A 17,119-nucleotide genomic window follows, 5' to 3' on the forward strand; every position below is an offset into this window, starting at 1 on the left:
TAGAGTTTTCAGTGCTAGCACACTAAATGAATTGACTACAAAAATCAATGTGGAATGTACGAGGAAGATATTCCTTAGGACAGTGTGGTGAAATGTGACATTAATGGGCTATGGCAGCAGATGACAATATGAGCATCTTTGCTAACTGTGGTGTCACCGCCAGACACCACACTTGCTAGGTGGTAGCTTTTAAATCGGCCGTGGTCCGCTAGTATACGACGGACCCGCGTGTCGCCACTGTCAGTAATTGCAGACCGAGCGCCACCACACGGCAGGTCTAGAGAGACGTACTAGCACTCGCCCCAGTTGTACAGCCGACGTTGCTAGCCATGGTTCACTGAGAATTACGCTCTCATTTGCCGAGACGATAGTTAGCATAGCCTTCAGCTACATTTGCTACGACCTAGCAAGGCGCCATTACCAGTATAGATATTGAGATTCTATTAATGTACCATCAAGAGCGATGTTCTACAAATGTGGATTAAAGTTAAGTATTCCAGAAGCTACATACTTTTCTTTATAGCATTCATTACGTATCCTGTTTCAGACCTCACGCCAGCCTGCGTGAGTTTAAGCGCGTGCCTTTCGGCTTCCTCTCATTGTGTCTACACTGTCTTGTCTAGACACAACACTAACAGCTTGACATCATCTGCAGCACCTTCACTATATCATTTGGAACCTAGACAATTGTTAAACCGTGTCCTGGTCAGGCGAGTCCCAATTTTAGTTGGTAAGAGCTGATGGTAGGGTTCGAGTGTGACACAGATGCCAAGAAGCTATGGTCGTTCCACTACTTGGAGGCCATTTGCAGCCATTCATAGACTTCATGTTCCCAAACGATAATGGAATGTATAAGGATGACAATCACCACGTCACTGTGCCACAATTGGTCTGAAGCAGATTCTGGACAATTCGAGAGAATTATTTGGCCATCCAAATTGCCCTACCTGAATCCCATCAAATATTTGTGGGACATAAGTGAGAGGGCAGTTTGTGCACAAAATTCTGCACCCGCAGCACTTTTGCAATTATGGACGGCTATAGAGGCAGCTTGGCTCAATATTTCTGCAGGGGGCCTCCAACGACTTCTTGAGTCCAAGCTACATCGAGTTGCTGCACTATGCATGGCAAATGGAGGTCCGACATGATATTAGGAGGCATCCCATGACTTTTGTCACCTCAGTGTATGCAAAATTTCAAGTCCCGACGTGAAATGGAAAATACGCAATAATAATTATGAAGTGTGACAGAGCTGCCTTGTGTACTGCCCTGAATTCTCGCACTGTGTGTGACATTGTTTTATCACTGCTCCCAATAGTTTGCATGGTAAACACTCCACTGCTATTAGCAAGCACAACTTACATTTTATCCAAAGTGTTCTTTCCCAATTAGTAAAGAGTACATGAAAATAAATACAAGAGCACCATCACCTCAAAATTAACTTTGTTTCTTGCAAATGTTGCAGAAATATGATTTACAGGTACAATTCTGTGTGCTATTTATGTATATCAGGACCAATATCTTATAGCCCCATCACAGACAAACTTCCATGTTTTCATAGAAAATCGAATTAGAGTTAGGAAGGAGTGCGGTTCCACACACATTTAATCAGATTTTGAAACCTGACAGCATACCATAACTGGATTTAAACTAGTCAGCATTTCATACCCAGTGGGCTGGACTACTCCCACCACCAATACACAAATGAGAGCTATACTGGTGTAGTTGGCTCCCACAGTCTTGTCACTCCCACTGCACAAAGCAGTGTGCCTGCTGGTTCTCAGAGAACTGTTGCAGCAGAAGACTCATGTAACATTACCATATTGTATGGACAATAGGATGCACTTTTTTTCTTTGAAAAATTGCCTTCATAATAGAGGTGTATCTTATACTCAAAATTTAATATTAAAAGTCCAGTGTATGACTTAAAATTTCCACAAGTCTTAAGAATGGCCGTATATTCGATTCCCAGGGTAACCTGTCCCTATCTGGCAACAATGGATTCATTTGCAGCAACAGTGCACCAATGCAACCAACATGAGTTCCAGGAATTCACACGCTAGCTAACACTGTCTCCCTCTCGCTTCGTCATCATAAACACAGAGCACTGTGTAGCATATGATGTGTCAGTGCCATCTACAGTGCCAGTGAACTTTAAAGTGATTTATGTTATGGGGAACAGTACAATATTTTTTGTAAGTCCATCCTTTTGACTGGAGGTCTTGAGGATCACAACCATTTACTACTTTAAGCAAATAAAATGCCTACTGCCATCCTCGTGAACTATTTTTTTTTTAACTACCAGTTTAGGCACTTCTGCATGCCGTCTTCAGACCTGTATGAATAAATGACAGCATTATCAACATATCAATTGTACAACACAAAAACAGATTAAACAAAATGAGAATCAGGGATGAGACTCTACAAATGAATTTGCAGTAAGCATTTGATAGACTGAACAGATACACCCATTGTCACATACTTGAAGAATACCACAACGAATTTCTACTTACGCATTGTATTATTTATTAATAACTTCCGTGAATAACTATTCCACGATTTTTACTGGCCAGTCCGGCATACATTATCTGCACAGCCCTGAAATAACCTACTGGAAGAGAAAATAACCGTAGAAGATGATAAATGTATGAAGGAGGTAACACCTCAGAAACAAGTAAAGCGAAGGAACATGACCTATACATCTGTCAAAGTATGAAATGCTGAGTTCTGAAATTTTGAAAGAGACTACAACCTCAGAAACAAATAAAATGAAGAAATTAGATCCATATGTCATGTAAAAGTACAAGATGTGAAGTTATACACAGTATACACAGTTGAGGGACATATGTATGTCGTATACATACAATTTATGTCCTAGACATGTCAGAGGACCAAAATAAGACCTACCTCAGATCACAACATATGTAGAACATACAAAAAAAAAAAAAAAAAAAAAAAACTGTTCATTATTACAATCATTCATGTGCAAATGCATCATGTACTGCCATGAAACAATCATAGGGACACTAAGTAGCTTGTGAGGGTGCAGTGCACTATAAAGGATGACTCAGCAATGTATATACATGAAATATCAGAAATGCTTTCTGACTAGCAAACAACTCAAAAAGTTCTCTTACATATTAAGCATAAGTTAACACAAAGAAATAAAATGAGATCTAAAAAAACATATAGTTATTCATGAATGTACGGTAACCAGTACACACCTGAAGTATTTTGATGACATTAAAACCAAAAGCAATTACATTCATGCAATTAAAATTTCAAAAGAAAATAACAGCCATATATATTGTGTAAAAGACAAGCCACATTATTAATTGACCAATGAGAAGCCCACACATGAAGCCAATAATTAAATCTTAAGTAAATTCTGTATTTGAGTTTGATTTAATACTATGAACATGTCACAGCAATCTACGAGTTGACAATACAGCCACTATTACAACAACACTGGCAATGTCACAGTTTTGTCCAGCGGAACCAGAGTGATGGTAAATTCATACTTATGTAAACTTGAAAATGGGTGCATAACCACTAAATGTGTCAAATACAGCTAAAATAATTGACCAACATGGTTTTCATGTGAACCATTATGAATTTCCATGTAGTTTGAATACACCCTGTTGTTGGGTTTCATCCTTTTATCTAAATATTTCAGTTACGAAATTCCCTGTACATGGCTTTGTATTGATTACTGTTATTGTGAGATACTCTCACACTGCCAGTTTTAATGTTGACTGACTTTGAGTATTTGCTGACACATATCTTTGGATGATGTATTTTGAATGTTTTTCTTGTCAGATGGCAGTTGACTGTTGGAGTGCTGACATCAAAGTTTACAGGTACTTCTGGCATTCATTTAATGGTAATTATTTCAGCCATACCCTCTGGTATACACTTTTTTATACTTTCTGTAGGTAGTCTGCATCACCAGTTATGCTGGCCACTGATGCGGTATATACAGGGATTGTGTCAACCCCTTCAGCATTAACTGCAGTGAGTCCATCAGAGTTTTCTGTGTTTTTGTGTGTATTTGGCATACAAGTGGGGGAGGGCTTTTTGGTACTGACATATGCTTTCTTGACAAGCGTCTTAATTGTTTTGCCTCTGCTTGTTATCTTATTAGTGCTACATCATTTGTAATTGTGGATTGTTGGATGTCTATTAGAATCTGTCTCTCATTCGTAGTTGATTGTTTCATGACACAATTGTTACTGGACTTATTTAAACAGTGGAAAATCCACTATGAAATGTAAAAATATTATGAGAAGGAAAGTAAACAAATCCGGGGTACAGCTATGGGCTCCTGCATGGCACCATCCTGCCAACCTATTCATAGTCCATATAGAGGACATCTTTGCTATCTGGATCGAAGCTGAGGACACCCTATCCACATTCCTCCAGAACCTCAATAACTTCTCCCCCATTTCCTTCACCTGGTCCTGCACTTTTTAGATGTTGACCTCCACCTCAAAGATGGCTACATCAGTACCTCTGTCCATATCAAACCTACTAACCACCAGCAATACCTCCTCCACTTCGGCAGCTGCCACCCATTCCATATCAAGAAGTTCCTTCCGTACAGCCTAGCCCCCCGTGGTTGTCGCATCTTCAGTGACGAGCAGTCCCTCTCAAAATATACCGAGAGTCTCACTGAGGCCTTCACTGTCTGTAATTATCCTCCCAAATCTCCTGCGCCTTGCCTTTCCAGTCTCCCACCACCTCCCAAAGTCCCACCACCTGGCCACAGAAGAGCATTCCCCTTGTAACTCAGTACCACTCAGGACTGGAGCAACTGAATTACATCCTCCGTCAGGTTTTCGATTACCTCTCATCGTGCCTTGAAATGAGAAATGTCCTGCCCACTATCCTTCCCACCCCTGCCACAGTGGTATTCCGCCATCTGTGGAATCTACACAGTATACTCATCCATATTTACACAACCCCTGCTCCCAATCCCTACCTCATGGCTCATACATTTGTAATAGACATAGATTCAAGACCTGTCCCATACATCCTCCCACTACCATCCATTCCAGCCCAGTCATTAACATCACCTATCCCATCAAAGGCAGGGCTACCTCTGAAACCAGTCATGTGGGTCACAAGCTAAGTTGCAACCACTGTGCTGCATTCTATGTAGGCATGACAAACAACAAGCTGTCTGTCCGCATGAATGACCACCGACAAAATGTGGCCAAGAAAGAAGTGAACCATCCTGTTCCTGAAACACTGCCAAACATGATATCCTTCATTTCAGTGACTGCTTCATGGCCTGTGCCATATGGATCCTTTTCACCAATACTAGCTTTTCTGAACTGCGCAGGAAGAAACTTTCCCTGCAATAAATCCTATGTTTCCGTAACCCCCCTGGCCTCTACCTTTGTTAGTCACTGTCCTCACCCATCCAGCCCCTTCTGTTCCCATTCCAGTACTACACATCCGTCATTCCACCACCGCAGACAGTGTTTTTATTTCTCTCCTTTTCTGCACTCCCCCTCCCTACCTCTCCCCTGCCCTCCGTCTAACCTGCAACAATTCACCGTCCACCACGCCCACCATATTATCCCTCCCCCTCCCCACCCCAGCCTCCTCCTTATCCCCACCCAGTTGCCACTCCCATCATGCGCTGGTGCTGCTACTCGCAGTGCGGTTTCAGTTGCCTGAGGCCCATGGCCGAAAGCTTTAATTGTGAGAGTCTTTCTGTTTTGACTATATGCAACTCAGCATCTCCACTAAATGATGAGTAGCAACTTTCCTTCTCATAATGTTGTTACTGGACTTAGTTTGGGTTATCTGACGACACGTGTTCATACGCGAATAATATTTTGTAGCGTATCTCACAGGATTTTTCAGGTACTGAAGTATGCTGATGTTTACATTGCTGTCATGTGTTAGCACTACAATTACAACTATATATCTTTAAAGGTCTCTCTTTCTTTCACATGCAATTATTTTAGTTGTATATGACACATTTAGTGGTTATGCACCTATTTCCAAATTTACGGAAGTATGCATTTACCATCACTCTGGTTCTGCTGCACAGGACTGTGGCACTGCCAGTGTTATTGTTGTAATAGTGGATGTATTGTCAATTTACAGATTGCTGTGACATGTCCATAGTATTACATCAAACTCACATACAGGATTTACTTATGATTTAATTATTGGCTTGATGTGTGGGCTCCTCACTGGTCAACTGATAATTTGGTTTGCCTATTAAGACGATATGTATGGCCAGTATGGCTCTTTTGAAACTGGATTGCATGGATACAATGGTTTTTAGTTTTGATGTGGTTGAAAGACCAACATGTGTACTGGTTACAGTGTATTTACTCATAAGTATATGCAATTCAAATTTCATTGTATGTTTTGCATGTTGACTTGTGTCTAATACATATGAGTACTTTTTGAGTGGGTTGCTGGTCAGGAAGCTAGCTGACGTGAACATTGCTGTCATTGGCCTCTAGTTAGGTGCTTGGTGGTAGAACTGTGTATGTTAGCCCTAGAATTGTAACTAGATATCTTTGAATGTTTCCTCCTCTTTAGCATGCAATTATTTTAGTCATATGTGACACATTTAGTGGTTTTGCACTGGTCTTCAATTTCACATAGATTTATATTAACCTCACTTAAATTTCGCTACAGATGACTTGTGGTATTGGCAGTGTTTTTGTTGTAATAGTGTATGTATTGCCAACTTATAGTTTGCTGTCACATGTTCACAGTTGATGGCCGTTATTTTCCTTTGAAAATTTTATCGCATGAACATAATGGCTTTTAGTTTCAATGTCATCAAAAAACTTAGGTATGTACACATTACAGTATATTTATGAATAATTATATATTTTTTTAGATCCCATTTTATTTCTTTGTGTTAACTTATGCTTAATATGTAAGAGTACTTTTTGAGTTGTTAACTAGTCAGAGAGCTTTTCTGATATTTCATGTATAAACATTGCCGAGGCATCCTTTATAGTGCACTGCATCCTCACAGGTAACTTAGTGTCCTTGTGCTTGATTGCTCCACAGCAGTACACGATATATGAATGCATCCGCACATGAATGGTTTTCATCATGAACAGTTTCTTGTGGGTTTTTTTCATATGTTCTACATATGTTGTGATCTGAGGTAGGTCTTATTTTGTTCCTCTGACACGTCTTGTACGTTAATTGTATGTATACGACATCCATATCACTTTATTTCTTTCTGAGGTTGTAGTCTCTTTCAAAATTTCACAACTCAGCATTTCATAATTTGACAGATGTGTAGGTCAAGTTATTTCACTTTACTTGTTTCTGAGGTGTTACCTTCTTCATACATTTATCATCATCTACAGTTATTTTGTCTTTCAGTAGGTTATTTCAGGGCTGTGCAGATAATGCATGTCCGACTGGTAAATAAAAATCATGGAATAGTTATTCACAGAAGTTATTAATAAATAATACAGTTGTACAATCCATAGAATGGAAATTCGTTGTGGTATACTTCAGGTATGGGACAATGGATGTATCTGTTCATACTATCAAATGTTTATTTGTAAAGTCTTGTCCTTGATTCTCATTTTGTTTAATGTGTCTGTCTTGCATGACTGATAAGTTGATACTGCTGTCATTACTGTTTAATGCACACAGGCCTGCCGATGATGGATTGAAGTGGTGAAACTGGTAGCTACAAAATAAATAAAATAATTTTCTTATAGTATAATATTTTTGTTATTAGCCAGTTTTGTAATGTAAAAAAAAGGAAAGATATTCATTATGACGTGGGCTGTAAACTGAAAGTAATAGCATATGCAGAACATGGAAATGGAGCAGATGAGCATCATTTGTCCCTTCACCAACAGAAAAAAACCATTCGCGATTGGCGGGGTCGTAAAGAAAAGCTGATAAGAATGAGGAAGCCCAAATGTGCAAACAGAGGACTGAATGCAAAAATGGCCAAAACTAGAAGATGATTTACTGAAATGGATTCAAAGACACTGTCAAAATGGCACTGGAACTAATACAAAAATGATTCAAATACATCTCGCTAAGCTAGCACGTAACATACTTTAAGGATGGAGTTGGTGGTTCATGAAGCATCATGGGTTTAGCATGCAAACCAAAATATCTCACAAAATGCCACAAGAGTATGAAGAGAAAATATCTTTCCATTGCTTTATTATTCATCACTAAAAAAAATAAAAAGAAGGAAAAAAAACGGTGTGGAACTAAGCCAAATAGTGAATATGGACAAAACTGTCCAAGACTTGATGTGGCGAGTAATAGAGCTGCTGCCACAAAAGGTGTTACAACTTGATAATGACATGAGGTTATGAAAAAATGCCTACACTGTTATCATTTCATGTTGTGCTGATGGTACTGAACATAATCTAATGATCATTGTCACGTGCAAAACAATGCCAAAACCTTCTGAAATACTGCCAGGGTGGTGGCATTCATGTACATGACAAGTGTTGGATAGACAAGGCTGATATGAAATTATGGATTAACAGTGCGGGAGAGGAGGACAGATGCTTTATTGAAGAAGAGTTCTATCCTTGAGCTAGATCACTTTAATAGTCATTTGAAAAATTCTGTGGAAGAGAATTTGAAACAGGGAAATACAGAGCCTGCTGTTATTCCGGGAAAGACATACTTCACAAATACAACTTCTTGATGTCTCAATAAATAAACCACTTAAAGTGTGTATGAGAGACGAATGGAACAAATGGATGTAACTCAACATGAATTCATGCTGAAGGGAGGTTTAAATTGACCTACAATGAAACAAGTGTGTCAGTGGATGCTCTAGAGTGAGAAAAGACATTATTGTTAAATCTTTCAAGAAGTGCTGCATAAGTAACTTTTTTGATGGCAGTGAAGAGGACAATGATGATGATGATGATGAGGGGGAGGAGGAGGAGGAGGAGGAGGAGGAGGAGGAGGAGGAGGGAGGAAAAATAAGAAGAAGAAGAAGGAGGAGGAGGAAGTTCAGATGACAATTTTCAGGGATTTAATTAGGTCATTCCAGTTTAATAAACTAAGAATTTTTTCTTTTAGTCCGGCTTTGCAGTCTAATAACAAAAATGGTAAAAACATTACGTTTTTGAAAACTGCTTAAAAATTAATGTGTGTCTTGTAGTCCATAAAATACAGTAAGTTTCCTATGCCTTATAATGCATGACAAAAGTATTGGAAGGGGTGGGGGATGGGAGTGTCAAAACACTACATCTTTATCAACCATGGCTTCCAGAATTTTAAATTCATATTTGTTATAAGTTAAATAGTGACAAATTTCAACAATAAAATATCACCTTTTCTGAAGCTTACACACTATAAACATAATAGAATACAACATGTCACTGCTAAGTGAGCCATTATTGTAAGCAACAAAATAAAATTATATCAGCAACTTCAATAGCTTTCACAATATGATAATATGAGTTGAAGCTATTGAATCGATGGGAAAATTTCACCTAAAAATAACACATCTCCCACTCTAATTAAAGAAAACACAAATTTTGGCATTTTTAGAGTTACTATACAGATGTGTACCAAACCTCACAGAGAGGAATGCTGCAATGGCTGTATTTGTCATGACTTTGGACCTTAAATGTAAGATGCCAATTGATTTAAATCAGACTATAGTGATTATAACTTAAGGATATTGTCACAATGGTGAACTGGAAGTATAATAATAATAATAATAATAATAATAATAATAATAATAATTCAGGGCTATCCATATCTTAGTCCCGAGTATTAATCTAGAAAATAAATATTTTGCAATTTTAATGTAACTTTCAATGTGTACTGGCAGCTGAAATTTGGCGTGTGGCTTTTAAGTGGCATTAACCATGAGTGGTAAAAAAAGCTCTGGCAGATTCTGACGTGACAAGCCTAAACACTCCCTCTTAAGCAAATAATTGCTGGTGCTCCTAACAATTTTAAAACAACTGGGGGGGGGGGGGGGGGGGTTCCAGAAACGAAGATAGGGGAGGTGGACCTCAATGGCAGACAATGACGACTGGGCCAGTTTCAATAGGTCCCTGCACTTGAGGGGACAAATTGGGCCTCTTGTTGCTAGTGGTGACATAAAATAAACATAATGGGCCAGAGCCATATGCCCATATGACTCAAGGCCAACACCTAAAAATTTTTTTTATCTCTGGAGGGAACACTAGCCACCTAACTGGGTTTTGCCTACCCTCCGTGCACATTGCACCTTTCCTTTGTGAAACATGAGACTTGTATGTTAAGTGTATCTGATTCATGCAGATGATTGTAATGGGTGTGAATGTTTGGTAGAGTCACATTTGTGTTGGAGAAGATGAGAGAAGGGAGAGAGAGAAATCTCCTCTCCAATAGCACAATGGGGGCCACCATGCTTAATGTCCTCATCCAGCGGACGAATCAGCATTTCACACGCCCTCACTCCATGAAACAATGCAGATAGGTTTGGAATTTAATCCACGACACTGGCATAAAGTCTGCTGAACAGAAACTTTACGCCACCACCCTCTTCTCCTTTGCTGGAAAGGCTAAGGCAAAACTGCCAACAGCGTGGGACATGCCTGGCAGTTACACAACAAGTAAGGACAACGCTGGGTGTTACTTCCGAACTTACTGACAGGAACCAGGGTATTCAATGTGGCAAGCACGTTGTACGGTTTTGGAGTAAAATGCTTTATCAACAAGTATGGAGTGGGAAAACTGACTATACATGTCATGATGACTGTGTTAACAAATAATTTGATTGGCTCATCCAAATACACACACTGGTGCACAAAACATAAGAGTGTATTCATATGAGAACTGCTTAAGCTACTAGAGAACGTGTACCCCGCTCTTCTCCCTCAGACTTACATCACAACTTAGTCCATCAGCAATGATGAGAGAGCTATCCGCCCAACACACCTGATAGTTGTACAACATGTCAGTGAGTCTAGTTTGGATGTAGTTTCACACATCAGCTGCAGGCTGATGCAACAGGGTTCTGAAGTGCTTCTTTACAGAAGTCATGTGCCTCATCTTGCTGTAGTCAGCACCCAGTGGGTGGGAATGAGAAGTGCTAATATAACCAAGTGTGACTCTGCCAACCTAATGCTGTTAACGGTAATTAATTACTAAACTGTGTCTGCCAACCTGATGCTTTTAATGAGAATGAATTATTTAACTGTATCTACAGCCCCCATGTTTCATTTTAGCACATTTACTCTGAGCAAATCAAAGACAGTGACTGCATGAGGTTCAGACAAACAATTTATTATTACAGTGCTACTGTATCATAAAAATACTGAAGACTTTATACATAATAGCTGATATAAGAAAAAAGATCGCGAGAAACAATTACGTCTCAACACTGCCTGTGTTTTGAGCTTGTCTTAAAGCCAGAAAGACTTAAGAGCTATGAATAGTGACCCCAAAATCATAACTAAAATGAGAAATATTTATATGTTAATTTATTATGAGAAAGTCTCACATTATAAAAAAACTCCAATAGCAAGTGTGTTTAGTGTTGTGGTGTTTTTAAACAGACAAGCACAATAAAATTTAGCCATGGCTTAACATAAATCAACCATGAAAGTGCCATGTATCTTTATTCCCTTCTTGGGTACAGACAAACTGTTAGTTACTCACCTGCAATGATCAGTTTTGGTTTGAACAGTCTTGCTGTCTCTGCCAGCTTATCATAATCAATCAGTCCTGTTGCTGGATCTACTTTGTATGGCATGGATTCAAAAAATATCGAAGTTCCGGATATCTTCTTGTTAGTTGTCATGTAGCCATGTGTGAGGTGGCCACCATCAGGTAAATCCAAACCTGCAACAAATGAATATGTTTTGCTTTGACTACCACACCCGTGTTCTACACAATGAAGAATTCCATATTAAGCAGTAAATTATACACTTGATATTAAGACAAGCTTCATAAAGCTATTATAAAAACCATTCCCAAAACATCTCGAGTTCTGAAACATTCCACATTCTAAAACAGAGAACTGAGATGTTACGTAATGCAAATAATGCCTTATCCAGTTCTGTCCGCTACTTGGAAAACACATAATGCTTACAGTTGTTGGTTTCAAGATCATCATTTGCAACTGTTTTAACTAGCTTGACACCTCACTGCTGTCTTTGTGAAGGAAGCATGTGCATAGGTTTGTTAACAGCTTAAAACCTTTGTACCTCTCTTTCCACATATTAGTATGTCCACCCAATTATCATGTCACAAAAAATCATTTGCAGTTATGTTACACTACATCATTAAAAATTGCAACCTTCACATACAAATAAGGAAACAAAGAAACACCATTTATTCTCTTTGGTTAGCATTCAATGCCTCCATAACAATAGGGTCATTAGAGTACTATTGAAGAATGGTGCAGGCCATAGCCTTCTGAACAAAGTGGTTAGATTTATATTAACTATTTTGAAAATAGCAAGAGGAAGCAAGAACATGAAAGATTTCAATCTACCTTCTTACAAATATTGTACCATTTCTTATCATTATGGTCCCACATCAATCAAATAATGTACTAATGCTTTGACAAGTATGGCACTGTTTCTGGTGCAAGACAAATTTCTCCACATTATTGTGCTTTTCTTTCATCTGAGGCTCCTTTTTGTTCTGGATGCACAATTTTATGCCTCAGCACATAGTAGTACCCTGCATGGCTTTCCCAGAACCGAATTAGTGATCAGTTAGGGTTTCTTACAGCCTTCATAGCTACCTTAATGGTCCAAGGTACACAAAAGCCCCACTACAGACTATCCTTTACTTCTTATCATTACTAAACTCCCATGATTAAAAACAGTCTCCAAACAAAAGAAATAAAATTTCTCTGTTCTTGCCTACATAACAAAATTGATAAAATAATGAATGAGGATATCCAACAACAGCTAGGATTAGAAAGAAGCCTGCTGGAAAGCAAAGAAGCAAGTTTGTGGTTAAAATTCTTACTGCTGATGAGGTCATTAGAGACAGAGCACAAGCTCATATTGGGTAAGCATGAGGAAGGAAATAGACTGTGACCTTTCAAAGATAGTATCAAGCTTGTTGGAGACCCTTGAACTAAAGTGTGTGCCATGGTATGGCCCTATGAAAAGGATAGCTCCCCAAAGGAGCCTTTGGGATTACTTTAACCAGACTGTCCCAGGGAAGACCTAGTGAGAGCTGGGAGAAATAGATCCTCACAGACATCCTAATTCAGTGCATCCCACAAAGGAGCAGCAACTGTGGAAAGACAAGAACAGTCAATCACATCTGGCTTACCAGAATCTTTTCTTGAAGACTAAAAAACTAATCTAAGCTTTTAGACTCTAGGAGGAGGTCATCCAAACCGCAGCACAACAAAAACATGATTAACCTTTATTTAGAAAGTTAAATGCAATGACCATTCCAAGAACAAAAATAAGTCACATTTCTGAGGATAATTCCTTTCCTCATTGGCATGAGGCCAGAGCTCGATCAACTGACATGATACTTAACCCCAGAAAAACTACAGGAAAAAATATTATATTACTATTTATAAATAAAGTCTGGAAGTGAAAACTGTTAAAACATAAAAAATTTGTCAACTAAACTTACAGCAATATGTGGAAAGTAAATGTTGTTATAGTGTACAATAATGAATTATACAATAATTTTATCTGTAAGTACCAGAAGGTAGAATGTGTGTTCAAAATATCTATAGAACTATTATACTGATTTACGAGTTTTAGGTTTGCAGCCAAAATGGCATAATAAAGAAATTTACTTAGAAATCTAGACAACTTATACACCAAACATCCATAATTATCACAGGCATGTACAGAAATTTATTTACCTTGTTAAAAAAATAATAAGCACAATTAGATGTGTAAATATCCTAAATAAAATCCTACTGGAACTCACCCATTATTCTGCCATGTGGCTCAACTATTGCAGTGTATACTGCGAAGTTGGCAGGAGAGCCCGAGTACGGCTGGACATTAATGCCCCACTTCTCCGGGTCCAGGCGATATGCCTCCAGTGAACGCTTCTGGCAGAGCAACTCTACCTTATCGATGAACTCATTACCACCATAGTATCTGCAGAATGGGGGATATTTAAAGACATGTCAATATAATCAACTATCTTCATAAATATATTATTCACAATAATTATTTTCCTAGCACACTAAACTCATTTTTGTGGCAATGACTATGATCAGGAATGGTAGTGAACAGTTAAAGCTCTCTTTGCTAGCAGAAAAATGTCTTCAGTTACAATATTTTATTTTCTAGTTGAAATCCTATTAGTTTTGAAACTACTAATTCATTTTCAAGACTACATCAATACTTTTGAGGATTTCTGTTCTTTATTTTATGACCTAGAATTTACTGGCACACATACCATGTCATTTATGAAAATATACCAGCTATGTCCCAGTTTCATAAGAAATCATGCAGGTATTAAGATAGCAAAATTAATTTTACTATGTTAAACTAAGCTTTAGTATGCAGAATTAGTTTACAGCAGTTTGGGGACAGTTACTTTTTATGCCAGCTTTTACAGCTGCTTCACTTTACTAATGAATACGCTGACTTATTTCATACCTCAGACGGTACTCTTTCATGACAAGAACTACCTAACACAATAAATGAATGACTGATTTTTTTGTTGGTCCAGTTACATCGCACAGCACAAATTGTACAATTATTGATATTGAACAGGTCAAAGAAAAGTTGAAGTAATACATAGTCTTAGCAAACAGTAGCAAATTAAAATTAGGTACATATTCCTATAATTTAATTTTTAAGTTACTTTATTTGTTACATATTCAGAAATTCTTTTACAGAACAGAAACAGTGCTTTATTAGAAATGCCTTTAGTTCAGTTTTAAGTTTTGATTATGTAGCGATTTTTATTTCCTCCAGTATCTTATTGTTCAGTATTACATCAATGTTAATTATGCTCCTCTGCTACAGCATAGCTCTGTGATATTTTTGTGAATATTTCATATCCCTATGGCACAATACTTGTGTACATTTGCCCGTTTTCAAGAGGTAACCTCTACTAAACAAGTTAGTTTCATAAATGAACAAGCTTGGAATATTCAGAAAACCAAGCTCTGTAAAAAGACACTTACAGAACTCCATCTTTTTAAGGTCACAAATTATTCTTAGAGCTCTCTTTTTGGATTCCAAAAACCTTTATGCTGAGTGTTGAGTGTCCCCAGAAAATGATCCAATATTGAAGCAGTGAGTGGAACTGTGGATAAAAGGCCTGTGGTACTGTTGTTTTGCTTGTTGTAGACTTTAATATTCTTACACCATAGCACGCAACTGAGTGTTTCCTAGACAAGTTATTTTTGTGTGTGTCCCCACAAACCCAAACATTTTGTGACATGTGCATTTTCTAGGGGATAATATTTTAATCATGTTTGGACGAACATTTGGTTAGGTGGAGGAAATGAATGAAAAATGACACACAGTTTCTTCAGTATGAACTATGAGTCTGTTCTTTGTGAACCACTCAAAAAGTATTTTGTTAGAACTTTCTGCTGTTGACTGCAAACTTTCTGGACTGGATTCAGTAAGCAATATGCTGGAGTCATTGGCAAATAGGATAGTTTTTTGGGGACTCATCTATCCAACAAAGTCATCCACATAAATCAAGAAGAGTGGACCTAAGACTGAACCCTGCAGTACACAATTTTTTTTTTTTTGTTAATTGGTAATTCACTAGAAAGGAAGAAGTTGTTTTGTTCTTAGTGTTAAATTTGTACTGAAGTGATAGCATCTGCCTGCAGTTTTTTAGGTACGAACAAATCCAGCTATGTGCTACACCTCTTGCTTCTCATCTTTCTAATTTTTCAAGCAGAATGTTATGGTGTAGGACATCGAAAGCTTTTGACAGGTCAAGAAAAATACCTGCACCTAATTTATGTTGATCAAGGGATTTTGAAGCTCTGTCTAAGAATTCAAAAATTGCTGTCTGTGTAGATTTAGACTTTCTAAAACCATGTTGTTGTACAGTAAGAGGTGAATATTTATTTATGGAACTTAAAAACCTATCATAAAAGTCTTTTCTACAATTTTTAGAAGAAATGGAGGTAAATCGGAGTACCTCAAAACCCCGTAATAACAAAATCAAACCAAAATCTAGAATTTGGCTAATGACATTTAATGTAAATTCTCTCTTAAAAATGGGAAAACTAAAAAACATCCTGGACAAATCCAGAGAACGTAAAATCAAAATTATTGCATTTCAGGAATCACGATATACAGATGAAAATCCTTTTGATTCGGAAGGATACAGGATATACAAAGGAAAACCTGGAAAACGAGCCATGGCAAACTGTCCACAATTTGGAACTGGATTTATAGTAGATACATCAATACTTGATTCAGTTGCAGCTTTCAAATATTACTCGGGTCGTCTCTCCACGATGACAATAAAATCAGCTAATAAGATATACACCCTAATCAACGGACATGCACCAACTAACATCACTAACAAAAACAAAATAGAAGTAGTAGAAGAATTCTGGAACCAATTAGATAATATTCTCCAAAAAATCCCAAATAACCATGTCAAAATCCTTATGGGCGATTTCAATGCACAAATCGGTAAAGAAAAGAAATATCGATATTGGGTAGGTAAATGGTCAGGGCATGCACAGACCAACCGGAATGGCATGCGACTCATTGAAATCTGCAAAAACCATGACCTATTTTTCAAATCAACATTTTTCAAGAAAAGAGCCTCGAAAACAAAAACTTGGATCTCACCTAATCCATTACTAGGTGAATATCAGTTGGATCATGTAATGATCTCCCGCGTAAATACAGTAGAAATCATGAAACTTAAAGTCCTTAATGGACTAGACCTAGACTCCGACCATTACCCAACAAAATTCTCCCTAGATGTCATTCCAGAAAAAAGAAAATTCGCTAAGAAATCTCCACACCATAAATATGATGTACAAAATATAAATGGCAATGAACAATTTACAAAAGAAACGCAAAATTTAAAACCACAAAATTGGCAACAACTGCAAGCAGGACTGCAGCTGAAACTGTAGCACCGCAAACAAGAACACGTAAACACCCATGGAGGACAGATGAGTGTGACCAACTGATAAATCTCA

General features: G+C 37.9%; 1 protein-coding gene across 1 annotated transcript in view; it reads right to left on the reverse strand.

Annotated features, from left to right (window-relative positions):
- LOC126162084 (serine hydroxymethyltransferase) overlaps positions 1-17,119 on the reverse strand; it is a 40,746-nt gene that overhangs the window by 15,737 nt on the left and 7,890 nt on the right. Inside the window, exons 3-4 of the mRNA XM_049918358.1 lie at positions 13,900-14,075; positions 11,644-11,826 (exon numbers count right to left, since the gene is read on the reverse strand). Coding sequence (XP_049774315.1) covers positions 11,644-11,826; positions 13,900-14,075 — 359 coding nt within the window. The remainder of the gene's footprint in view (positions 1-11,643; positions 11,827-13,899; positions 14,076-17,119) is intronic.

The sequence above is a fragment of the Schistocerca cancellata genome, chromosome 2, assembly GCF_023864275.1.
Source record: "Schistocerca cancellata isolate TAMUIC-IGC-003103 chromosome 2, iqSchCanc2.1, whole genome shotgun sequence".
NCBI classification, from domain to species: domain Eukaryota; kingdom Metazoa; phylum Arthropoda; class Insecta; order Orthoptera; family Acrididae; genus Schistocerca; species Schistocerca cancellata.